Raw genomic sequence first — 27,713 nt, 5'->3', positions numbered from 1 at the left:
TATTTTACTCTTTTAAATAATAATATTCACTATTTAATGAAAGGAACACAATAGAATTAGCAACTTGTTTTCTAACTACCAGTTGATTAAACTTAATCTGAATTTATTATTCAAACACCTAATTCTAATTAATACAAAAAGTGAATCGTACTTGAGAAAAAAAAAATTATATTTGAAGCTTAACAAATGACAGTTTTAAAAGAATACAACTACTTTCATACCAAGAATTTGTAAGGAGGAGATACCGTCTCACGGTAAATGAAAATAACAAAAATATCACAGCTATTGAGTTTCTCAAAGAAATGCAATTGGTCCCAATCTCTAGTGTAAAATACAACAAAGATTACCAACAGAGTTGGTTGAAGTGAATACACACTCTAACTGACCTCTAAGAAGAGAACCCGAGTTCAAGTCTTCGGAGGTATCTCGGTTGGAAGATGCAAAATCCGACAAATTAATTATCGTGGGTGTAGCCTAATGGGAGATTAATTTCATAGTCAGTCCAAAAGGCTAAAGCCTGAAAGATATTCTGATGGACCGACATGGGAGCAAAATGCCTTAATTCCCGATATTTTAAATGTGATGTGGTTGGCTTGTAAAATTATAGACTATCTAGATCTCTGTTGTCGAGTATACTCCCAGAGAGCAATAGCGCCGCTGACGTGAACGTTGAGAGATCTCACAACCCCAAATTGGGGGATTTCGACGCAAGCATCCAAAATATGGATTATATCCACCGGTATACCTTCTTTCTCTCGGCCGAGAACCAGGACCTGAGTAAACAAGCAAAGGACATTCTCAAACACCAAGTCATGTCAAAAATTTGTGGCATCAAAGGGGAAGAAAATATAAGCAACATCAGAGATTGACAAATAGCATCCAACCAATTAAATATAAACAGGAAACCCTAATTGACAAAAAGCAACCACGTTTGTTTTTCCTTTTTCTAAGAGATGAAAAACATATAAAAGTCTGTTATTTATATTACCAGGAACATGATATTGTTCATTCAATACTAAAATAATTCCATCAGTTACGTTCTCTAGTGACCAATTTCTTTAGATATTAAGACATATACTTGCATAATTTATCCTTGTATGTTTCCACTTTTTTTTGGGTGTTAACCCTCTGGTTCCCAGAGGAAGGGGGCCTTGGTAATCTGGAGTTCGGCCTTGAGGTAAGTATAGTTGTTCCACCCAAGAATCGAACTCAGGTTCTCCCGATGATTCGTCCTTTGGTGGAGCTCATTAACCACTTGAGCTTAATTGAGGAGATTAAGAGAATGGATAATTGAGGAGATTCAACATCTAATTCTGTGATTTAGGTTGTATATTTTAGATTCCTATTTAATAGGGAAAAAAGATATTGTCACCCTCTCTCAGTATTACTTCATTTCCGCAACTAGTTTTTGCTTGATAAAGCCAGAAATTAATTTCACCCCTTCTACATTTTTAACCTTGAATCTGAAACATCAATTGTGGACCAAAAAAAAAAAAATCTGAAACATTAATTCAAAAACAATAGCAGTTTAGCTACACATGTAGCATGCAGAAAGAGGAATATGCTCTCGCTAAGTACCAATCCAGAAGGCCATTCCATGGAACAAGATGCAAAATATAAAATTCAGAATTTGACACACAGCTTACCATTTTTTTTGGAAAGATATACTGATCAAGAGGTACACTGTTTGCAGTTTGCTCCAAACCCAATATGGAAAATCCTTCTCTCTTTTTTTTCTGCAAGTATGTCTTTATGCTATCTACAGGGACTTCTATGATAGGCACCCACTTTTCAGCTGTCACACTGTAAACAATAATGCAGTGAATGACTGAAGCAATTACAATTTAACGCATTGAAGCCATTCCATAACATAAATAAAGATATTGCAACCATAAAGGGCTCCACATTCTATTTTATTTTATTTTTATCGCCCTCCAAATTCCAGGAAAATCATCACATATGAAGTCAATTCAAGATGTCCAGCGGAATGGAAATATTGGCTAGGTATCAGAGCCTATCCAAGCAGTGTCCTCAACGAATGGATAATTAGTGTAAAGACCTTAAGATGTGTTATACTTATGATGTCTCAAACACTTATATAACAATAAGTAGATAATTATAAAAAGGCAGTTAGATTCCCAAGACTGATTTGAATAACATGTATTTATAATATTTTATTGGCTACCATCTAATTTGGAAACTTCTTTACTATAAAAAACAGCCACCAATCCAAAATCCTGTCACTTTAGAAGGATTCTTTTGGCACAGAGGAAGTTTATATTCATGTGGATAGTTGATGGACATATGAAAAGGCAATTCAGATGGAGCTAAGGATGTTTCTTTATGGTCGGCTGTTGTTACCTCAGAGTTAGAGATGGTCTCGTTTGCCGAAAATTTTTAGCGGTTAAAAATATGTGAAATATTAACTAGACCCAGTTCAAAAATACATATGTCTCTGGTCCATCGTCAAAAGTCCATGTTCTCTAAAAATTTGAACATCTAGAATAATTAGTGTAAAAAGGGAAAAAAAGAAAGTTTTACTATCATGAAAACCTGATTAGTTGGAACTGTTTGTCATTTATGATGTTTGTATCAGCAATTGCCAGCCCTGATGCTTTAAACACCTGCATTAACAATAGAAGTGAAGTTTGTTTGGAGAGATAAAGGAAAGTAAAAAATAATAATATAGAAAAGATTGGGAAACAAAGAAGCATGAGTAGCTTACCTCACACGTACGTGCCAAACCAGCAAGATTGGGTATGCGGTCAATAAGTGATGCTACAAGGATGAAACTCTGTCGACTAGCCTTTTGTTGATCTAGAGACGATCTTCTTGATTGCAAAACTTGGTCCAGAAGAAGATCATCCCTTTCTATCTCTGTCATGTTGATATTGAAAAATTAAATTATTGTAGGCATAAAATTATGAAGCGCATTTAAAATGCAGAAAACAGACATCAGATACAACACAAAAACAAAGCAAAGGGTCTGATTATCCATGTTCATTCCTTTTAATTGCATTGTTAGTTTCTATTAAAGTATAATAGAGTTAAGAAGGGAGAAAAAAAAATCTAACAGAGAGAATGAAGAGGAAGTAATGTATTCAGTTATTCTTTGTTTTCTGTCATGATCACTAATCTTCATAGTTGTCACTTGTCAAAATTAGTTTCAGTTACCACAGAATTCAAATACCATATTGTTGAAATTTGGGGCTTAACTCATCCTTACAAAACCGGCTTGTAAGGTGAGGAGTGCCTCCTCTTTATAAACTCTTCTCAAAAGTCCTATCTATCCGATGTGGGACTATATCCACCCCATCAAAGCCCACACAATGAAGGTGTTGGAGGCTGCAATGAAGGCTAACCAAAGGTCGCAACTTAGGTGACTAGGGGCGGACCACAATTAAGGCGGAATTTCCAACACATATGAATATTCTAAATAATCACTGACTAGCTTCAGTAATCACGGGTGAGGATGCTGCTGGAGAGAGAGAGGATTGAAGACATGAGAGGAGCAATTGATCTAGTTGCTCCAACATCAGATAAGTTTCATTAGCTTTGCTAATACCACATTTGTGTTTGGATAGAAATCACGACGGAGTGTTAGGACTCAAGATAACGGTGAAGATACATTTGATCACTGGCTACACTTGCTGAAGGCGCAGAAGAAAACTATACTCATTGAACTTTTCTAATATACCGTGAGAAATAAATTGATGCTGGCACCGCAACCAGATGTAGGGAGCTCAGTAGTTGAGCTCTGACCAGAGGAGAGATTTCCGGTGAGGAGGGGAAGATGAAGGACGTTGGGAGGCCTTTGATAGATTATGGCTCCTATACCCTATTATAGTAGAGAAAGAGAATTGAGAGAGGTAATCCAACCAAGAGAACACAGAAAATTATGTATTATGTCATTCTTTGTTTTCTGTTACAATCACTAAAATTTATAGAAGTACAATTACAGTTATCACAGTTGGTTTCAGTTACAACAGAATTCCAATTGTAACAACCATAATAATCCTAAGCCCTAGTCAGCTGAGAAGTATATTCTGCTAGTTGCAGTTAAAAGTTAAAACATACCAGCCATTTTTCGGTAAGTTTCATCATCGTCGCAACCTAATCCTGCATCATTGTCCCCTGCATCATGTTTGGTAAATGTTATCTTTTTCTGGAAATCTGAGGACATATCCTTAAACAAGGTTGCTTCACTGCCACCAGATAATTTTTCCATGCAATTATCTCCATTGAATTTTAGAGTCTCACTCCTTATAGTTACCACGTCCTTTGCCATCGAACATCGTAAGTCTTCTCTAGCATCCTGCAATGATTGGGGATAAAAACTCACAGAATGAAACAAAAAATTTAGCATAATTCTTTAAATAGGGAAGTATGACAAGGAACTTACATTTAAAAATTTGAGAACATGCTCCATGAGACACGTTGGAACACATTCAAAATTGTTTTCCTTTACACAGCAAACAAAAAGAGAATTAACAAAAGTATAATCTATAAAAGCATAAATATCCAACAAGCTCATATATTTGAGATATTGGAGCAGAGGTTTGGGAATGCAGAATTTCTCCAGTTCTGACATATATGCTTCAAGGGATGTGCAATTTAAGGATTAAAGGCCAGACGATTTTAAATAGAAAAAGTATGAATGTTAGATGAAAATGCAAGTGTTGATAACACAATGGTTTGATGATAATAGTTAATGATCCTTTCATGCATATTAGCTAACAAATGTACTACTGCTAACTAAAGGCTTTGTTGGAATTGGAAATAGATCTATATTCAATGTCGATTTGATTCTTTGTACAACAAGTAGAATAGGATCAATGCATCTCAGGGAACAGAGATAGCTTAATTACTTCACGTAAATTGCATTTCACATTAATAATTCTTGTAATCTTTTTTTATGTAACAATTAAACATTATGTTAGATGCTAATTCACAAACAGCACATTCAGAAAATTCAAGTCAAACCCTAAGCCTGTTTTCTAAAATGGTATTAGAGCCTAACCTAGAACCGTTTTTGACCTACCCATTATCGAGCCACCCACAAATGTCTGGTCTTACAAACCACACGCTTCAAATGTCCAATATTGGACATTAAGAGGTGTGTTGAAGACCATACATTGACTAGTCATAGGGGCCAAAATAGTGGTTGAGCGAGGAGAAAACCTCACCCCATGTGCTAGCTTTTGAGATTGAGCAAGGCCCAAGCCCAAATTCAAAGAGGCTTGTCAATAAAGTAGTGATTTTAACAACTAACTTGTAAGTTAGGAATGGTTGATATTCATTTACCATCTTGCGGAATATACGAGAAGCTGTTAATTAAGTAGTTAGACTTGGTTCTGGTTAAGCCAGCTGAATACAGCTGGCACTTGACAGTTATCTACAGCTGTCAAATGACTCGTGTCAATCAGATATAGGTTGACATGCTATTGCAGGTAACTATCAGCTTAGCATATAAAGCTGATTGTAACAGAATTAACCATTCAATGAAAGAATTTGTGATAAAAGATAGTTAGGAAATTCTCTGCGAGTTCTCTCTGAATTAAGACGGAGTGAGGTATAATTTTGTAAATAGCAATATTTGCACAACTTTAGCACTATTTGGAATATTCCATTAATTCCTATATTTTTCTTCTATTCATATTTCCATAATTGTGTATAATCGTTGGGACAGATTTTATTTATTTTTTTAGAATCATTTATCAAGATTTGTGTACATTGTCTACATAATTTGTATTAGTTCTTGAACTTCGGTGATCTTTAGAGATAATATTCATTTTTATCTTTCAAGAGATGATATAATTCTAAGCCGTAGGGTAGGCCTTAGGCCCCTGCTGACCTGACCTATTCTCCTCCACACACACACAATAACGCGTGTCCAACTCATTACTTTAAAACTAGAATGTAAGTTGCCTTTTTTTTGCAATTTTGATTTATTTTCCCCAAAGGGTAACATTAGTATCATTATCCGACAATACAGTACGCACAGATCCTCACCTCAACTCGATTGATGAATATTCCAGCAGGTGTGGCAGAGCTATTTGGATTATAAGCATCAAGATATCCTTCCATCGACGCACGTAAGCTGAAAAGAAGATAATATAAAGCGGTGAGTACAGTTCGTTAATAAATTGTACAACAGCTTTTCGCAGCCTAAATTACAAAATCTTTAAACAGTAGGGTTTATGTAGGGTAGTAAAAGGTGAAAAATATGATAATAGATTGATTTCGTGACATAAAATAAAATGTGCCAGCGCCTATTTATACTAAGGATTTAATTTATATACACTTTACACTTTCAATTAATCATAACCGCTGGATCATTAGAAACATTCGACTTTTATTTAAATCACCTTTAAAAGCAAACACATAATTGGTAGTGATGGACTGATAGTGTAAACCTTTTTAGACTTACAGTACATAGAAATTAAACTCTGTATACCAATAACAAGGTAGTACTAACTCAGTACTATGATTGAAAGCCCAACCCAAATAAAAAACAAAAATGATATTTTGAGACAAAATTTAAATATGTCGTTAATTACATTTCGTTCATGGTTGATGAATATGACAAGGTTTGCAACTCATTAACCATCCATTGGACGTAACTAATCACGATTTCATGTGTTCAAATATACATGATATCCATTAACCATCCAAACCGTGTACAAATATACATGATTTTCACATGTTCAAATATACATGATATCCATTAAGCACGGTTCGTTTTCAAATATACTCATGGAAATTGTGGTTAATGACATTCAAAATCGTGCTTACTTACGTTTAGTGTAATAAGTTGTGACACCATGTCATATTCATTAATCACCCACTTAACGTAATGAACCACATATTTGAACTGCATTTACCATACAAATTGTTGTCAAAATTTATTGTCAAATTTGTATATCAAAATAACACAAACTCAAAAAATACAACTCCTAGTCCCAAGTCTAATTAAGGTATGCAAACAAAATAGGAAGTATAATGAAATTAGGAAAAACTGCTTAGACTGTATCAATTAGAGGACTAATAGATTTCACAATATTTATAAAGATCTTTTGTAGATATTCTAAAATATTCAAAATTAATTCAAGATCTGCCATTTGACACGTAAGCTGAAAAGAAGATCATAATAAAACTACTGAAGCTGCATTTTTGTCTAAAGATCTGTAATTTGAACCCATGCATTCCTCCATGATCTAGATGTACAAACCTAGACGTGAGGGTGTGTGTTAAGATCTCACAAGGACTAGAGATCTCACAGGGGGTAAACCTGGAAATGACCTATATTACAGGGGGTAAAGCACTATTAACCCTATTTTAAATTTTCTAAGATGGTGGAAAATTCAGTTTACAGCAGCAATAAGAAATCTACATAAATCAACTACGACAAAGATTTATGCTAAATATGTGTGTGTGTGCGCGTGTAGATATAGCAAGGAAAAATAACAATACCGTGCACAATCAGAATTCCTCGCAAGGTATGTTTTCAAATCTACAAAGCACCTCTTTTCTAAAGTTAGTATGTCGGAAGATCCATAATTCAACATTGGAAACAGTTTATGCAGAATTTGATATATTAGTAACTGCAGAAACAGACAAGCATATTAAGCATATCTATTTGAGTTTGAGAAAGATATAAAGAGATTAAAAAACAGAAATAGAAACACCATAAATAATAACCTGGGTAAAACCACGTAAGCTGTGATGATGTGAAGTTAATAATGGAACAAGAGGAGGAAACAAATCATCCAAATGCCCAGATTGAACATCTTTAGATGAATTGAGAATGACATTAGCAGCAATGAAAACATATGAAGATAGTGCCTGCATTTTGATCCTCACAAATTAGAAGAAGTATTTTTATGCATGCAAAAATATGTTTGATCACAGTTTGTAAAACATGACATCTGTAATTTGCAAATACTACTCTATGTTAAAAAAATGGTGGTAGAAAAATAGCCAAATCATAAAATATAATACTGAAAAAGATGATGATAGACGAAAAATGTAAATTTTATGTCAGACTTTCAAATACGAGCAAGTTGTAACTGCCATCCTGAGGCATAACTTATACTCTCAGTCTCAGTAATTCAACTGATATAAGCATTGGCAATTAGAAAGTAGAGATGCTGATTAAAATGTAATCAGCAATTATGGGAGTATCATTTTGAAAAGATTAGAGTCAGGGGAAATAGTTTGATTCTTTATAATTGCTGTTGTCAATACATAATGTATTTATTCTTTTTTGTGCATACAGGAACCCAAGAAATACCCAAAACGCTTGTAAGATTTCTGTAAGTCAATCTTTAAGTTTCTCAAGTTATTATTACACCAGGTTCAGTCTCACTTCTGCTCAAGTCTCGTGATTCTATTTTCTCCATTCATCATTTAGTTAATCATTCCCGATATTCCTTTAGATTTACAAAGGAAAAATCATGAGAAACGCTCGAGTGTCAAAAGAATATGTAAGCCCCTGCTGGTACATAACTTATCATAGATCACAGATTAAACCACATGACAGCTCTGTCTAACCAAGAAACAGAAACAGCAAACCTCTTGTTTCTATAACATTTACAGCCTCTGTAGTTTGGACTAACCTGTTCGGAGGTTTGGTGAATGTTCAGTTTGGACTACAGAATCTACAGGTCTTCTCTCTGCATGCACAAATCACCTAAGTCTAGTTTCCACCATCTTTTCTACTGTAGGTCCAACTCTCTCTCTCACTCTCTCTCTAACGTTGTCATTTATAATCGTATCCCGTCTAATCATACCACACATCCAACGCAACATTCAATGCCTTATATAATCACAATTATACCACTATGAATTTTAATTTTAAAATAATACATGTTGAGTGATGTTATAGAGCTCATGCATCAATTGGTAAATAATTGACTTAATTAACAATCAAAATTTACACAGTATAGTGAGTAGCAAATAACAATGACAAGAACACAGTAAAGCAAAGGTTTCATGCCATAGAAAACATTATTTACCTGTTGTTTCATATCATAATCCCGCAATATAGGGACCAATTGTTCTTTAACCTGTGGATTTGACATTATGATCAGTGGGATAAAAAGATCATTTCAACGGAGGAAGGTCACAAATTACAAACTCGTATATTAAGTTTGACACTAAAATTTGCATAAAACAGATATACAAGGAACAGCCTGCAGAATTCTCTTACAACTGTAAACCAACAACAACCAAGCCTTATCCAACTATGTCGGGTCGGCTACATGGATCGAACGACACCATAATGTTTTACCATATACCATATTTCTATCCAACTCATTAATCTCTAGATCTTTCTTTATAGCATTCTCTTGCAACTGTATCTGAAATTAATCTGAACTTAGAAGGAAACTGAAAGATAGTTATTATTTATATCATCCAGAAATGAGATGAACATGTGCTGAACCTAATTTCATTTAAATATTATTAATCCCAGAAAACTAAATCTCAAGTAACCAACATCTGCATAGAGTTTTTTACACTACCGTAAAAAACAAGCTGCTTTTATGTTTTAACATGCGCTTTAAGCTTTTAATGTTTTCGGCCAAAGTAAATATATCGATGTGCCATAAGAGCAGAAGCAGAAAGTCTGCTGTTATTTTTTATGATCTAGAAATTAAAACGATAATTTCTCATTATTGACTTGCTTATGGGAAAAGTGGTTTTAAGTTCCCCACCCCACATGGTTTTAAACCCCTCTTTTTAGAAGGGTTTCTAACTTTCTCTACTGGAGACATGCAGATAGATCGGTGATCTTTTCTTAGATGGTTTTTGTGGGTTTCCTTAAGGAGGATATTTTATCCTTTGGTCTTGTGCATGTTGATTTCTATCCGTCAATCAAAACAATGAAGAAAAAAAATTTAGTTGCTGTGAAAACTGAATATTATATTTCAGAAGACAATATTAATTACTTATAATAATAGTAGTAAAACTTCACTATTTACAACAGTTGCAAATACATAGCATAAAGATGAAGAGAAAAATGACAACAGGAAAAAGAGGAAGAAGAAAGTCTTACTAGTGATGGAAATTTTAAGTATATGTTAATTGCAAACGTCTCCAAGTATTGTCGAACAGCGGGTAAGTTATTTCTCTGCAGGAATACAAAATATATAATTATTTCCAATTTCATGTCAAAGAAGAATCAACACAAGTTGCTAGTAGTATAAACACAATGATTTCCATTTAATTTGTGTTAATCTTTTTTGGCGTCAAAGAAGAATCAATGTGATTATCATTCCTTTTTTGGATCAAAAGTGATGTCTATTTAACAAATAACAATGCAAATATAATTAATCATGGAATGTAAGTATGCATCACAAACAAACAAGTAGAAAGAGAAGAGAAGCAAAACCTGACAACTATCTTAAAACTAAGGGCAAAGACATGAAAATTAAAAGTGTGTTTGATCTAATAAAATATTAAAATAAAAGTTAAATAGATAAGAACTTCATATGCTTACACATAAGTTCACAAACACATGCATACAACACAACCAAATCCACAACATAATGAAAACTTCAATAAGAAAATAAACACAAACGTGTTATACAGAGTGTAATTAACTTACATTAAGTGATATGTACAAGTAGTTTAAAACTTTCCCAACTATATCTTCCTCGACAAATGGAGACAAGATACATATTATTTGCCAAGCACGTATTTTGCGCCTATGAATCTGTAAAACCAATGTCACATTGAGCTAAATGAGTTATAACAGAGATAGATGAGGGCACCAATTGCAGTAGCAATAAGAAAGTTCTTGTATCCTGCCATAAGGCAAGAGTAGCTAGCATAATAATTTATCACGGAGATATTCTCTTGGCATAAGGGTTTGAGGTCCAAGATATCAAGTCAGATGAAAACCTCGAAGTGACTTTCATAGACAATCTGCAATGAGTGATAAAGTCATAAAACTACACTGAATCTGAGTAAAATCAGCCATTGGTATGCATTTCATTTTTAGATTGTTCTTAATTATAAGTTATGGTTTTGCTTCAATATGCGCACATCAGAATATTCCGTGCAATATTCTAGATGAATGGTGAAAACTTGTGGATCTAGTCAAGAAAATTGAAGAAGCAATCTCTAACTCCAAACATTTAGCACTTTCAGGGATGATAACACTGGGTTTATATCAGCAAAGATAGACCGTCACAGTTTGATATAGATTGGAATATATGGTATGTATGAATGGGTGTCACTTGAATCAAAGCTGGAACACAGCAGGACAATAATAAACTCAATTGACTGAGAGTGAATGACAGCAGATGACACATCAGAGGAGACCTGACTGGAAAAACTGCTTATCGGAATATCAGAAGCAAAGAAACACACCTCAAAAATGGAACCCACAGGCTAAACCTTTGGCAGTAGGTAACCCGGGAGGAGGCACTTCATATGGCCATGCCTGGGTTCTTCCTGCAAAACTCTCAAAAAAAATTGGTCTGACGACAACTGGCAGCTCTAATTACAGAGTCATTTAGGTGACTGGACTCCCGACAACAATATGATCACAGTGGAGCCAATGACGACACATGCCAAAGAAGGGTCCACTGGAGAAAAGATATGTCGTTAAAAAAAAACAAATTGTCGGAAAGGGGTCGCCAGCCGCGAAAGACAAATATATTGATTATTTATTTGGTTCTACAAGTATTGATTGACTCATAGTGTCTAGGGCAATCCCTTCAGCAAATCTTCAAGAGTGTGGAGTTACTGGGTCTCCAATTGACAACAGCGAAACTAAAAGGGCTTTGGCTCAAGACATGAACTCAGATAGATATGTCGTCAAGAGTTGTGGTGTTCAGTTAAATGTGCAATTAAGTATCAGAATGTCAGTAGTTATGATGAACTGAGGTCATGAAAGGATTAAGTTTTCATGTTCCTTCTATGCCAGATACCCAACATTCATTCTTCAAATTCATTGATCTTTCTCAGTAAAAAATGTGGCAAAATGTGTGGATTCACCATAAATTGATGAAATGATTACTGTTGATGACGGGTGCAATCTACTTACATCTTCTGTTAGAGTATAGATAAGCTTGTAATAGTTAAATGAGGTTAAGATTGTAATAGTTAAGTAACTAGCTCATTAGTCTTAAGCTTTAGCCTATCAGATTGTGACATGTGTCACATATCTCTAGCTCCTATTCACCTATATATACTCTTGTACCTCTGAGATTCATTTAACAATAACAGAATCTCTCTCTCTCTCTCTCTATCTCTCTCTCTCTCTCTCTCTCTCTCTCTCTCTCTCTCTCTCTCTCTCTCTCTCTCCCCTCCCTCTCTCCTAACAAACTTCTGTAACTAACTTCATCTTCAAGGTTCATCAATGGCGGTTTCAGTTTCTAATATCTTCATCAAATTTTTCTGTAATCAAACGACAAAATGTTACCAGAGCTAACGCTGAAGAGGTGGATCTAGGTTGTATATGAACTGGTGGAACGTTTCATAAGGTTGGAGGTGGGGATGGTGGAGTACTTTCAGTGGCTACGTCTCAATCTTAGGCTCGTGATACCATATATTTGAAATGAAACTGAAAATGTGAGAAAGGAACTGTCTATTCCAGAAAAAATGAATTTCTGTAAAGTTGATTACAGACGGAGGCAGTTAGGACTCATATTTATGATTTAAACTCAGTGCAGTTACAGTTGGTGACAGCTAAGAGTTAATTATTTAGTTATAACCGAAGCTGATTTTGAGCTAACAAGTACATCAGGAAAAGAGGACCGAGATTATATTCTCATACACCATCTCAACATGCTAAACAAAGGTAAAGAATAAAGGATACTTACAGAACTATATTTTTTGTATAACTCCTTGGCAAGATCTTTATCATTGACCTACATCAACAGATATTATATTCAACATAAGCATTCCAAAATAACCAACTGGACTTTGTCATAAGTGGACATGCTGAACCCAAAAATCAGACAACCAAATATGGCATTACCAAAAATACATTCAAGAAGTATTCCAAAAATATATATAAATATATATTCAAGAAAGTACGTTCCAAAATTTATACAGCATAGTGGCAGGCATATCAGTTAAGATTTGAAGATTAAGAAACTAGCAATCAGATTCCTATCCCAAATTTAGAACCATCATGTTCTCTGAACTCGTATTCCACTGTAACTGCAAAGCATTAACAAAAACTAGCTTTCAACAGTTTACGTCTCCCCTATTGACATGACTAAAAAAAAAGTCTCCTCTATTAACTTACAAACATTAATGTCTGTGTTGGCAGTGTTTCATGTTATTGGAAAAAAAAAACCTAGTTTATAAAGAGTGGCACCTCTCACCTTACAACTTAGTTTTGTAAAGATGAGTTGGACCCAACATAAAAACATAATATGGTATCAGAGTCTATTAATTCTGGTCACGTACCGAGCCCAAAAGTGTTGGGAGTGAGTGGGTGTTGTTAAAGAGTTTCACGTCGGATAAAGGATGGCAAGATGGCCTGACAATGTGTTTATAAGTGGGGGAAATCCTCACCTCACAAGCCAGTTTTGTGGTGTTGTGTTAGGCCCAACCACAATTTCTAAGATGGTATTAGAGTCTCCTCCAAGATCCATTGGGCCACCTACTATCAGGTTTCTGCTATCGTGCCACCCACCATTCATATCTACGCTCCAGATGCCCAGCCCTAGGTGTGAGGTGGTGTGTTAAAGAGTCCCACATTGGATAAAAGATGGTCTGACAATGTATTTATAAGTAAAGGCAATCCTCACCTCACAAGCTGGTTTTGCGGGGTTGAGTTATGCCCAACCACAATTAGGTGTATTGGGAAAACCAGAGTCCCATAAGAGGTGTATTGGGAAAACCAGAGTCCCATATTAAAAAGAGACAAGGCCTTGAAATAATTTATAAAGAGTGGCACCCCTCACCTTAGAAGCCGTTTTTGTAAGGATGAGTTAGGCTCAATATATAAAATCCCAAAACATACAATAGTGGGGCTAACTTCTTAATTATTTTTTACCGCACACATTTATAGTATTCAAAACCAGAGAAACAAAATCTCTCAACAGGCAAAGTACATAACATACAGTGCTATTTCTGTGTTTAAAATAATAGATAAAACAATTACTACAAAATTTAGCATACGATTTATTTTATCAAATAATAGTAATTACTACCGCAGAGTCAAGAAGCACTAGCAGAAATGATTTGCCGGAATCCAATGCAGCAATGCAATTAGTGTCTTCGTTTGGTGATCCAACCATACAAGCCAAGTCTGTCAACTTGTAAAACAGAACAGCAACAGATACGCGTGCATACAACTCTGTATTGATAAATACCTGATAAGAAGAATGACCAATTAGTACGACCAGTTATTACAAAGTCAAAAGCTTCTAGAGTTGCTTCTAATAAATAAAAAGTTATTACATTAGCAATTAATGACAATAAGCATATCATGGTGTTATTATGATAAAGTAAAATGCATTCGATGTTTAAGAAATTCGGGTAGACAAACAGAAAATTAAAGTAGCCAAATTTTGGTTAAATCTGATTGTTTCTCATGTTATTATTCATAATACACAAGAAGCAAAGGAAGCAAGATCTCAAAATATTGGTATCAAATCAAATCAGCCCCAGGCTATCAATGTAAACAAGGATCCCATCAAATAACATAATCAAATAATAAGTACAAAATACATATTTACAATCAACACTTTTAAATATTGAGTTGCTTACTTCTGTCAGCTCAGGATCAGGGCTCCCGGCTAATAAAGAGACCTCCAGCCTAGCATCATTATTGTCAGCTAGCTCACCTTCAAAATCCTCATCAAATGCAACTGAAAGAGAAATCCAATATTCATGTGATAATTATATAGTAATAAAACAACAGTTAGCCAAGTAAATTGCAAAATGATACAGCATATAAACATGTTTGGTACCTGAACCATAGAGTGAGAGCAGTTTAAGCTCTTTCAAATAAAACTTTATAATCATAGGATTTGAGAGCCATAACCCTGTTAAGTGCAATGCAGCAAGTCGAATTGTTCGAGGACTTTTTGTGCCTTCCTCAAGAAGATTTTCTATAAACTAAATCCAGACATTAAAAAAAACAGTCACTATCTGCAAGAATTAGAAGAGAAGAGATACGGGAATAGAAAACTTGTGTAAGAGAACACATACCCATTTCAGTGGTCCTGGTGCATTGTCTTTTTGATGCATGCTCTCATCATTAAATAACAAAGGGTGCAAAACAGCTGACAAAAGAGCAGCAATCGAAGCAACTCTTCGTTTGTTGCAATTTATATGCAATATCCAAGATGAATGGACCAAATTCCACATCAACTGGTCAAATACAACAATTTGGAAGTCATTATGTCAGTAGACACTGTTGGTTGGGCGAGAAAATGATATGCATGCAATTAAATACAGGAAAATTCCAGCATTTTGATTAGAAATCATCACAAAATAGAATTATGCAATTTCAAGAATGCAAAAAAAAGACAATAAATAAAAACAAGTTAGAAACATTGCAGTGGAGAACACAGTCGTTCAAATCACAAGATTGCTTTAACCAACAACCATAATCATAGGATCAAACTGGGCAGTAATCAATATCAACCAAGATCAAATTCATTAAGCAATGGAGTCGGGTGGACTAAAGAGGCATCACAGTTGAGCATAAGATCATTAGTAATACGGAGTCATGTGATTAGTATGGCAACTGTTAATCGCCTTGAAGTACCAAGTAAACTGAAACTCCTATCTTGCTTTATTTAGCACTGTAATTTATTTATATGTGGGGATCGCCACAGTCGCAAGCTCACACACATTGGCCATCTCATACAAAGGGAGGTTTTCTTATTCTTTTTATATGCCAAACACGGGCAAGTTGCTCAAGCATCTAGCATGCATGACCAACAGAGCTATGTTTGGATTGATAAAATGGGGTTGAAGTCAAAGTGACATGGAATAGTGTTAGGTTCCAATATTTGAAATAAGATGAAATGGCATGAAACATGTTGAAAAGTGACCCACTCCATTCCATCCAATATTAAGTTTCTTTTTATAGTGTAGCTCTATTCTAGGCAGGTAGTTATTAGAAAATATATAGGAGGGAGAAATATATTGACTCCAAGAGCAACTCTTTAGAATTACTCCAAATCTTGGCCTTTAATTTTAATATCAATTGGCTTGGGACTTGGGAGTGTGCTCCTCCTCTAGGTCTCAGGTTCGATTCCCTCTGGTGCCAATTTGGGTGGGTTCATTTAGCTTCTTCAAAAAAAAAAATTTAATATCAATTGATGGTTATGATTAATTAATTAATTAATAATAACAATAATGATGATTGATAGGGTGAGTCTTTTGTTTCTCTACGGCAAAAGACTACAATCTAAAAATAGGCTATTGGCTTTGAGGTTTAGCACAGGTTTGACTATTGCAAAAACCAGTTAACTGAATTGGATAAGAAAAAGTACCATTTATTTGTTTTTTATGCAATCATCATTAATTGTTAATGAATCTGATAAGATAAAAAGATGAAATTGATTAATATAAAGAAAGGACCGGGATTCATTGCTTCTATCATCACTTCCATACTCTAGCAATTCTTCTTTGCTACTCGATTGGTCTGGAAATCTTTTTTGTTAAACTCGTTGGAATTTTTGTGGAAGGAGTAGACATTGTGAGTTTAGGAAAAAAGAATAGAACCCCACCCCACCCTTGCTATTATTATTAATTAATCCAAGCCATCAATTGATATTAAAAATAAAGGCTAAGATAGTAACTCTAAAGAGCTACTCTTGGAGTCAATATATATATATATATATATATATATACACACACACACACACACACACACACACATAATGAAAATCACCTTTGTTCAATTTAAATCAAGAATTATAGTTCAGAGATTATTCTTTCAAGTTTGAGGATTCCAACCCATGACAACAGTGCTACCTGAGTAATTATGTTATTCCAAAAAATGCAGTAACACATGTATGTGCCCAATTGGCATTGACAAATGCAGGGAAACCATCAGCCTTTAAAGATAGCATCATCTTTAGGTCTATGAAATTTCAGGATCCAAACAACTGATCACAGAAAAATAAACAAAACCAATAACAGGGTAGCTTATCAGAGTCTTGGGGGTTATCAGCACAGAATGTGATGCTTTATATCCGGGAACAAAGCAGATGTTTAAAATCACCTTCAAGTTTATCGGATGCAAACATGTACTCCTAAAATTCATTCAATTAAAGGCAACACGGTTTATTGAATATATGAAATACAAACTAAATAGCAAGCTATGAAGTAAACCTGTGCATCTATCACGTTGCTACAGGAAACAACTGCACTTGGTGTCACTCTGGCAACTAGCTCAAATAACATTCTGAGTGATCTCAGTATGGGTAAAACAGAACTTTCGCCAGCATTTTCAAGGCTGCAAAACACAATTTTAAGTAAGCTAAGCTTCGTAAATAACACAAACCACGAGAAAAGAGAAGATATAGCCAAAACATGTAAACAAGATGCTTGATGTTGATAATATTGACCAAGTTTGATAGCCTCGATCATAAATAAACAAAACTGCAGCAGCAGAAATACCATAAATCGCACATAATCATGCATGGATAATTGCATATAGATTTTTCTGTTGCTTACCTCTCAACAAGATCACCAAAAATGCTTCTCAGAGTGTCATCTGAGAAGCAAGCATTGTTACTCTCCAAATGAAACCCATTTTTGAGAGCATGAGAAGGAATTGACAGCAAAGATTCTAGGCACGCCCACTGAATCAGTCAAATATCAGTTAAAACCATTCAATAAACATTCTGTATTTAGTGTTACTACAAACTTAACAATTTGCTAACAGCTAAAGCTTTATCACCATTTATTTGAAGGATGATTTACCACAACCCAGGTACAATTGAATTAGAGAAACAAATGAAGAAATGCATATGCCAAGTTGAGACTAAGTTTATCACGTTCCAAAAATCATATGGCAAAAAAATGTATGCGCCGGAAGAAAGAAAGATTACCACCTTTATATCCAACAAAACAGCCCTTCGAGTTCTTGCCAAAATTCCGGCCCCTAGGAGATCATTGATATTTTGAACGAAAGATACACACATACGATCTAACTGAGGCCCTCCTTCTGTTTCTGAAAACAATTGCTCATTTTCATCAATGAGATGAAAAGATTGAGAACAGTATGTGGAAGATAGAACTTTGAGAACTGGGACTAATGCTTCATATGCTGCAAGACAAACTTCTGCCTGTGTCTGCATTGAACATACATAGCAACAGCAAAAAGAATATCATCACACACTTCATCCTGACAGAAACACAATTTTTATAGCAGATAATACATCTAATATGCCAGGTACCTCTGAGAAAGAATGAGGTGATCTAGTTGTCCTCCAGAAGAATTGCCACATGAAAGTAAAGGCAGAGCTAAGCAAAGCATCTTTTTTAATTTGTTTGCACCACAACAAAATTAATGACATGGCCTTCGCTGACATCACCTGCGTGGTGAAGCACGGAAAAATCAGACAAGTTGCAAAGAGGGAAACAAAAGGTATGGCCTAATTTCAAAAAAAAAAAAATGAAGAGAACAGGAACGAACTGATTTAATTATTATAACATCAACTTGTAGAAACATTATTGCTTTGAGCAAAGATAAATCAGCCCCTTGAAGAGAAATAGAAATATAGCAGGATGAAACTGTGGGTCTTGATAATGACATTGGCAGTACATGGATATGACAGTGTAACATCCTTTCAGGCATTAAGGATGGTATTCTGTATGGAAAAAGAAAATTCCAAAAATAACAAACCCTGCAAGTTCCAAGAATGACAACAGCATGGAAACTGTTTTAGTGTTGCAACTGTTGTGGTTATAGTGGCGGAAATCACGGCGTGTAGTGTGCTTTTGGGCCACGATGATGGAACTATCTGATAAACCCAAAATATCCATGATATTTTAATGTTACATAGGTGGATTTGGGAGTATTTTAAGGTTTTTGGAATTTAAAAATAGAAAACCCTTGTCTCTTTTTCATTTCCAAATAGCAGCCTCCCCCTCTCTGTTACTACATGTCCCCCATCAGACCCACTGCTCTCCTGCAACTTTATGGCCATGAACCAGTGCTTTCCGGCTAGCACCAAGCAATTTCTAACAAACCACTCTCTGTCCATCAACCCAATCAGGTACTCTGTTTTCTCTTTCTTCTCACTCTCCAGCAGGTTAAAATTGCTCTCTCGTTTGCCTCTTTCTCTTTTTTTCTCCTTTGTGCTTGTTGTTTGTGAGTCTGTTCAATGTTTTTTCCTCTAAACGGAATTCTTTTCTTTTTGTTTCTTTTACATTTCCTCATTCTGTTTACCGTGTCATCTTCTGTCTTTCAAATACCAAAAATCATAGACTATTTGCTATCATCCACACAGGTTACTAGTTGTACTTTTATTTGAAGATTCCTATTAACATAAACATTGATTAGAACTTCAATGCTTAGTTACTTTAAAAGGCTTCGAGGATGAAATTTGTTTTTTCCTTGACTTTTGTTTGTATTTACTTGTAAGTTTTGCTCAAGACCTATCACTGTTTATTGTCAATTTTCTAGCATTTAAATGCATAGTATCAATTATTTAATCTGTATAACAAATTTCGGAATGCTAGTCATTCTGCTAAAAGGTTTTTGGGTTGGCCGGTATGTGCAGCTATCCAAGTCAAGATTAATACTATCATTTTGTGCTTTGTCCTCACTGCAAGTCCAATGGATATTCCCAAGAGTTGAGTTAAATATTATCAACAAATATATATTATTTGTTCTATACCTATCAGATTTGTTTTTAACAGGCTGGTTCCTTACCGCTAGGCTCTATCTATAGAAATCAGTTGAGAGCCTAAACTATTCAAGCACTTCCATTAAAATTATTGCACTGACGGATAAAGTAAAATGTTAAAGCTAGAAAGAAAGAAATATCATTAAGAAAATGAATGTCTGAACCCTTAGCCACTTGTTTGTATAAGAGTATATCTACACTTCACCGGCTTAGTTATAAATTCTACCAGAACAATGGTGGCACCCATTCTACCAGAACAATGGTGGCACCCACAATGAATAATTTTCTATAATCCAGCTCTGAAAAGAATTCAAGCAGCCCACAATAATAAAAGTGCAGAAAGTACCTACCGCCTGCAATACAGCAGTGGTGGCAGAAATTGGCAACCTTCGCTGACTGGGACCTCCAAGTTTTCCTTTAACCGCACCAGGAAGTGCAGTGTCCTCTTCAACAGCACCAGACCAGAAAATAGAACAAGACTGGTTTGCAAATTGAACTAGATCATCCTGCATTTCAATAATCATTTAAGGATCACAAATGAATAAATGGACGTCTGCAACATAATACAAAGAGTTAAAAGAAATAATACCAACAAATACAGAAATGTATCAACAAGCTTCGTAGAAATGTCGTCTATGAAACTCAAATCATCAACTACACCAGGAAAGGCACTCCCTATATTTGTTCTGGCATTATTGCCATGTTGAATCACTCTTTCCGTTGTTCTACGAAGCTCCAGAACTAAGCTTGAGGCTAGAATCAGTAATTTGACTCCTGTGTAAGTTGCATCATGGTTTTGCTTGAAGATATTAAAGCCAATTTTTTGAATGAACTGCAACAATAATAGATATCCATTTCTGTCATCAGTGTTCGCACTAGAGAATGATAAAGGGATGTCAATGCATTGGGCAGTATAAATTGCAAGTCATAGAAGGATCCTATTACTGTATATTATAAAACTAATGTAGAACCCAACCCAATCCATTAATAATTGTTCTCCTTGTTTTGTAGAACAAATTAATAGCCCAATTTTCAGAGGGAGTTGGTGAGCATCATATAGATAATACAGAGGGAAAAAAGCCAAAAGCAAACCATTAAAATAGGTTCCAGAGGATGTTCCTCCGTGATTGCAAGGAAAAGCACTCTTGCCCATCTATTTGCCTCGAACTCCCATGCACTGAAGTCACCATCATCAAAATTAAGAGAAGTATTTATGGAAAGATGATTGCTGATAAAGCTCTGTGGGAAGTCATAAAGATTCTTGCAGAGCTTCATCTCGTTGATACAGCAATTAGCACGGCAATCCTTGTAACCACAACCAGAGAGCCATCGTTGCACAGTCAACCTTAATTGGCCTGCAGGGAAGAGGTGGAAAGTAGTCAAGTTATACCAACAGTAAATCACATGTCGCTCAGATTTTATAGGCTAATTCATCGACCAACAAAAGGTTAGATACACCAGTATCCCGCGGAACAGCATATGTGAGTGATCAAAATTCAATCTATCGTCAATATTTGTATTATATATCCCAACAAATACTGCAACAAGTAATGCTCCCAAGTTCAAACTCACGAATTGTGATTTACAAAATCAGGAAGGAAGAACAATAACAGGGAATAATTTACAAAATATCAGACCGGGGGGAAAGTTGGTTCAATCATGGTCTGATAATCAATCTGAATTTCATATTTGCAGTGTGCCTGAATTCCTTTAATTCCATCAAACCCTATTGAATTTTGCCATTGAATTATAAAACAATAAACCATGATAGATGATATATCTGAACTCATTTGTACGGATGCCAGACAGCTGAATCATGAGAGCCCATTCATTTAATTAGCCCCAAGAGACAAGAACATGGACCACTTGTGGCTGAGTTCAGGGCTGATGGTGCATTTATTAAATTAACATCATTTATGGTGCATGTACACAACGGCTTCTTCCACTTTTGAAAATAGAGTAGCGACACAAGTTCATCACTACAGTTAGATTGTTAGAAAGCACTGGATATTAGAAATTTCACTTACCACCATAATCCGTGAACTCACGTGGCAAGGCTGAAATGAAAAGCAAGAGAGTTTCAAGAGGAATATCAAATGTGCACACCACAGAAGCAGCAGCCTCAAGAATCCTGCCACAAACTGTAAACGTAATCAAGGTGTAAGATGATTCTATGGCTCCTAAATTTGTGAATATCAAAATGAATATTAAAAATCACATAATTCAAGTACACTAAATTATAAACCTTGAAGTCGGTAACTGGGATTAAAATGTTGTTTGCTGCTCTCAACAACATATCTAAAGATATCCAGTAATTCTTTTTTAACAGTTTGATTTTCCATTCCAGTAACAAGTTCCACTGGAGAAGTGCCTGTGAATGATTCAGTCCTGGCATGAATAAGTATTCCAATGCCAGTAGAAGCTGAAGCAATGCATTCAGCAAGGCCCATAAGTCCAGCCCGTCCAAAAGATTGATGTTTAGCAGTGGATGCTAAATTGCATAAAAATGCAAAGAGCTTCCTGTAAATAACTTTTAGACAATAAGAAAAGTAAAGCCAAAGTACTTTTCGTTACATATTTACAATATAAGAGATAAATAGAGGATAAGCATAAAAATCATTATAGCTAGCATTACCACCAGACTATAGGCAAACAAGCATGTTATATTTTTTAAATAAAAATTGCATGTGTGTGAGTGAGTAGGAGAAAGACGGAGATAGATTGTATCCTCTCCCATTAAATGTATGCTGAAGAAACCCCATAAAATACTCATCAACTGTGCATTTAACAATTTCTGGCTGAAGAGTGGAGACTCTCGCATTCACTCGAGTCAAATGCACTCGAACAACGCAACAACATTTTTACTCCCAAAAACTTGCGAGAAAAAAGACCGGTCCACTAAGTTTAGCGGTAAGCATGTCATTCATCTTATTATCAAAGAAACATAATCAAATGCCTTCTAAAATCTCACATAGATCTTAGAGAGATGAGGATGGTCATAAAAACTGATTCAAAACTAATAAACTAAAATAACTAGTGTACCATACTATGGAGCTTTGACTAATTTGTATATAGACCGCATGATATGCCTACCAATTTGGAAGTCTCTTTACTGATTGGCATAAAGGTTTTGGGCGTAAAGAGGATAAGCTAATGAACTTTATTTTATAAAGACACCAAATACCAGACTGCTTACTAAAACAAGCTTCTAAAGCATACCTTGGAGCTAGAAAACTAACGTACTGCCGTAAAAACTGGGCTGCACCTTTAATCACGGTTGATGTGTAAACTCCTTTTACACCTAAAATATCAATTAAACCATGGCACTATTTAGAAGAGTGTAATATGTTAACAGTAGGAAGTAGCATAAGGAGATGGAGACATATTTTATCATACCAACAAATGGAACATCAGATTAGGAGAAAGTAATAATTTGAGTGACATTAAACCATGGAATAAGCATATATTTTTAACTAAAAAAAGTTAAAATCTCAAATCGTTTAGAGATTGAGTCAAAGTAAGGCTTAAAAAACCCTCCCTCATTGAGCTAGTTTATGGGTTGAGTTCGACCAACCCCAGATTCCAAAAGATTGTATAAATCCTATCCTAGATTTGCTATTGGGCCACTGGCCACCCATATTTGTCCACATTTTAGATGTCCAATCTTGAACATGAGGGGAGTGTGTTGAGGTCCTACATTGACTAGAGATATGGCCAGTGTATGGCTTCGGCAATAATCATGCCTTGATCTAGCTTTTGGAGCTGAGTTAGGCCTAGCCAAAATTCTAAAAGACATCATACATGGGGGACTGCATCTCTCCTGAGTGCAGACCTTAACGACCAAACATAAATTAAAATATGAACAAGAAATTCATTTGAAAGGGGCCAAAGGAGTGAAGCACGTACCAAATTCTTTATGGTGTATTGGATCATTCAACCCTTGCAAAAATGGACCGAGAACAAAGGTTTCAGGCACTGATTTTATGTAGTTCCTATAATTCTCCAAATTGATGTCAAGGAAAGACTGCATGATCAGGCACCTTACTGCATTTATTTGGATAACACCATGAAAGGAAAAAGGATGAAAGGACTAATTTAACATGTGACAAACTCCATAATTTGGGTAATGGTATACGTGTCCCGACTTTAAAGTTTTACTGACAAAAATATTGGTCAAGTCCTCACTTGTGCATAATGATGATGACACTAACCTTGAGGATTGTCATGACAAAGGCCTCGTTCCCATAATATAGATAACCAATCAAAAGGCTCCCCATATATTTCAAATTGATCTTGATGAGCTTTACTGATATTGGTTGCAACATTGAGATGTGACTCAGAAAATTGAAGCATTAAAGAGACCTGTATTAAAGAATTATTGTAACATATTAGATGCACTTGTTGTGGAAAACACGGAACTCAGAACAAAAACATCAACAACAAAAAAACAAGCGCTGTGATTTATTTGACTGACACTATAAATGACCTAGAAACGATGAAGTCTTGACAACTTCATATTCAAAGATACACTAAATTCTCTGCAATTTAAACAGGTTTCTTGACTGAGGCAGCCATCTAAGAAACTGTTAAAAAGGTAAAAAAAAAAAAAAAACAAAGATGTCTCTGAGCTAGACAAACACACAATACATATATCACAATCAAATAATAAACTTACCCATCACATCATGACTTCTTTTTCTATGTACATAAAGAAACTTTCTTTTCAAGTGAGAGGCTAAAATGACAAACAGCATACCAGGGAAGGGTGCATTACAACTTCCTACCTTCGTTCTCCTTGCTCATTTCCTAATTCCCAATTTATTTCTAAATACCAACCATACCTCACATCTTCATCAATCCAAAACTACTAAACATTTACAGTAGGGTTTAGAAACTTGTTAGAATATATAAAACTATCTCATAAAATCGCCATTGTATCTTAAATCTTGCAAATGAACTCTTACGAGTAATTTCCATGATTTGTTTTCTCATTCAGTTGTGACTGGAGGGCTGTATTGCAGAATAAGTATTAATAGAAGTTATTGCACTGTACTTTTTAACAATTATTACAAAGCAACACACACACATATTTCATATATATAATATAATATACCAAGTTTGTTCTCTTTCCATGATTATATTACCTGGTGATTCCAAGCTGCTTCAACTAAATGAGTACCATATTCTTCAAGCATCTCATATAAAAGCACAAATGCACCCCAATACTGCTGGCTGTTATAAATCAGCTCATCTATTGTTGAAAGCTTCCCAACACCAAGTGACTTGGCTTCCTTGTAAGCCCATCGTTCCTTCCTTGTCACCCCACGAGGTACTGAACACTTTCCATTGGTATTGCTTTTTGAAATGCTAGAGAGGGAATTGGTTCCTTCTTGTATATTCAGAGCCATCTTCAATATATGTAAACTCTGCTTCCTCACAAAACTCTCCTTGTCAACCTGTATTTTGGTTCTTAAGTAAGCACAGCAACAACAAATTAAGCAATCAAACAGATAACTACTAAGCAGAGCTCAAGTACCAGCCCCGTCTTTATCTCATCCCAGAACTCTTTTTCTGCTCTTATGTCAAATTCTTCTGCTTTAATGACCGTATCATTATCCGACATTTCATATTCTTCTGTTGGCCAGGAAAAAGAGAAATACAAAGAAAGTGTATTGTAAGCCTCTCTTCTCTCTAGAGGTCCCATTGAAAATAGGGTTTTGCAGCAGTTCCATATTTTCATGAAGAAATACGCCCTGAAAACCAGTAATATGCAAGAAAAATTCATACAAATAAAGAATGTATACTAAACCATTTAAGTATTAATTAATTCAACTGGTTATACCGAGAAAACCCATGTTTAAGCCCACGGATTGAGATTTCAAATGAGCCGATGGCAGAGAATGCTTTGAGAATAATAGGAAGAAGAAAGCCAATTGCACAAGACCTATGTTCTGGACTATGTAAAAGCATCCGTTCACTCATATTACATAATTCGAAAATCAAAACTTTCACAAATGTATCTGCAATACACCCTTCTCTTTCTACTGATTTGGAGACTGCATCTGTATTCAGAAACTGAAGGGCAACTTCCAGAATTACAGACAAAACATTGCATGACATTGTCAGTTTGAAACAATTTGATGAAGACATAAACTGTTCCTTGTCCATTATATCATGTGAACCATGGTGAGACGGTTCTGTACTCCATTTATACAAGCACAAATCATCATTATGAAGCATCCCCATTGAAAGACCGACTGATCTTAAAAAAACTGGCACCAAAGTTTCTTCAAGAACCTCCAAGGTGCTGGTTCCAATCACAACATCCATGAACGATTCTGTTATCTACGATATCAGATTACAAAGTACTTAGATGATAAAAAAGTTCTCCGACAACTATAAACAAAACACAATTTCCTAGCTATTTAACATTGTACTATACCTGATTAAGCAAATCATGCTGAGATGGCTGTAGCACCTTAGCTAAAGGTAGAAAACACCTCCATACAAACAGTTGTATCGTGTCACTATCAGCCCCTACCAAAATAGAAAATATATACATCAAAGGATTCTGAGTTGAAGAAAAAAGATGGAGGGTATCTGGCGACTGTTGTGCTCCATTTCAGCATAGCATTATAGTTTCTATTGAGAAATGCATCTCCAAATGCAAAACAGATAAAACGACATGTGGTTTGACAAAAAAGCATTTGGCTCTGCTTGGTAAGAAATAGTGGATGAGCTTACAGCTGATAGTGAATAAGTTAGTTGATTGAATTTGTATTGTTTGGTAAAATTATCGATTGAACTAGCTTGTAAATATGAAATGACATAACAAAGATATGTTTAATTAATTTTAATTAATAGAATTAAGAGAAAAAATTATAAACTATAAGCTTTAAGCTATAAGCTACTTGAATTAGCTTATTAGAAAACACTATAAACTAGTAAATATAAGTTATAAGCTGGTGAGAAAATGACGGTTACCAAACCAAAAAGAGGAAACTGACCTGTTTTCTTCAGGAGGTGACAAAATGCGCCCACCAATGACACCAGACGGTGTCGTTTATCGGAATCCAAAGAACCATCCTCCTTGATAATGTCCTGTAAATTACATTCAACAAAGATAATCAGACAAATAAACCAAAAATAATCAATATAAAGCTAAAAAAAATACTAGAAATTCTAGAAACGGATCAAGAAGTAACAGTACGAGGTATGAAAAGAAAAGAAGAGTGGAACTGGATTGATAGATGAAGAAGATGAATGATACCTTGAGAAAACTAGGAAAATGATGGATGAGGGAAGCGAGGAGCGACGGCGGAGACAAACCAGTGGAAACGAGAATGCAATCGAGCACCGCCGGGACGGCGGAAGGAGGAACTTGATCGAAGCTTTTGGATAACGAAGCAACGACGGAAACCATTGAAGCTGCTTCTGCTTCAGCTTCAGCTTCAGCTTCAGCTTCGGAAATCATTATATTCACTGTTCTTCGAAGCTGTTACGAACTTCAAAGCTCGAAAAGTTAAACCCTAATTTTGAGTTGAGTTGCTAAACCCTGAAATGAATCAAGCACGTGTCTGGATTCGTCTATGCAACATTCATTTTCAATTCTTCGCGCCTTCCTTTAGTAAACTAGCGAATGCACGGGTAGGTCTAGTCGGCTATGACTGATGTTTTACTAGATCATTGACCCGTGCTACCGCACGGGTCCTATCACATAGAAGTTAATCGAATCAATGAAAATAATGTAACCATACATAGCCGATAGAAGTTTTATATCATACATAACAAAATGAAATGGTAGTTAACAAAATTGAATAAAATTGAATACTTGTTAACAAAATTGCACATAGCTCTGCACTGCTCGAT

General features: G+C 35.3%; 1 protein-coding gene and 1 long non-coding RNA gene across 2 annotated transcripts; one reads left to right on the top strand and one right to left on the bottom strand.

Moving 5' to 3' along the window:
• Window positions 1–193: 193 nt before the first annotated feature.
• Window positions 194–27,493, bottom strand: LOC146901373 (tRNA/rRNA methyltransferase (SpoU) family protein). Its single transcript, XM_085734932.1, has 35 exons — window positions 27,115–27,493; window positions 26,852–26,945; window positions 26,287–26,381; window positions 25,687–26,189; window positions 25,381–25,597; window positions 24,989–25,300; window positions 24,056–24,206; window positions 23,751–23,888; window positions 23,064–23,145; window positions 22,090–22,364; window positions 21,872–21,985; window positions 20,937–21,199; window positions 20,434–20,676; window positions 20,195–20,350; window positions 18,390–18,527; window positions 18,045–18,284; window positions 17,665–17,792; window positions 17,320–17,443; window positions 15,181–15,342; window positions 14,940–15,087; window positions 14,737–14,837; window positions 14,178–14,339; window positions 12,834–12,881; window positions 10,610–10,717; window positions 10,058–10,132; window positions 9,018–9,068; window positions 7,702–7,845; window positions 7,474–7,604; window positions 6,013–6,100; window positions 4,403–4,462; window positions 4,078–4,315; window positions 2,726–2,877; window positions 2,554–2,624; window positions 1,647–1,803; window positions 194–773 (listed from the first exon to the last, which is right to left on the bottom strand). Exons 1-35 carry the CDS (start codon window positions 27,316–27,318, stop codon window positions 609–611), a joined length of 5,538 nt encoding a protein of 1,845 aa, XP_085591058.1. The 5' UTR covers window positions 27,319–27,493; the 3' UTR covers window positions 194–608.
• Window positions 6,054–11,223, top strand: LOC146901374 (uncharacterized). Its single transcript, XR_015022486.1, has 3 exons — window positions 6,054–6,124; window positions 8,279–8,315; window positions 11,155–11,223. It is a non-coding gene; the product is annotated as an uncharacterized LOC146901374 (long non-coding RNA).
• Window positions 27,494–27,713: the final 220 nt, after the last annotated feature.

The sequence above is a fragment of the Medicago sativa genome, chromosome 8 (genome assembly GCF_051527215.1).
Source record: "Medicago sativa cultivar Bolivia chromosome 8, Bolivia_mono, whole genome shotgun sequence".
In the NCBI taxonomy this organism is placed as follows: domain Eukaryota; kingdom Viridiplantae; phylum Streptophyta; class Magnoliopsida; order Fabales; family Fabaceae; genus Medicago; species Medicago sativa.
The sequence above is the reverse complement of the archived record's forward strand: the minus strand, read 5'-3'. Positions and strand labels throughout refer to the sequence as shown.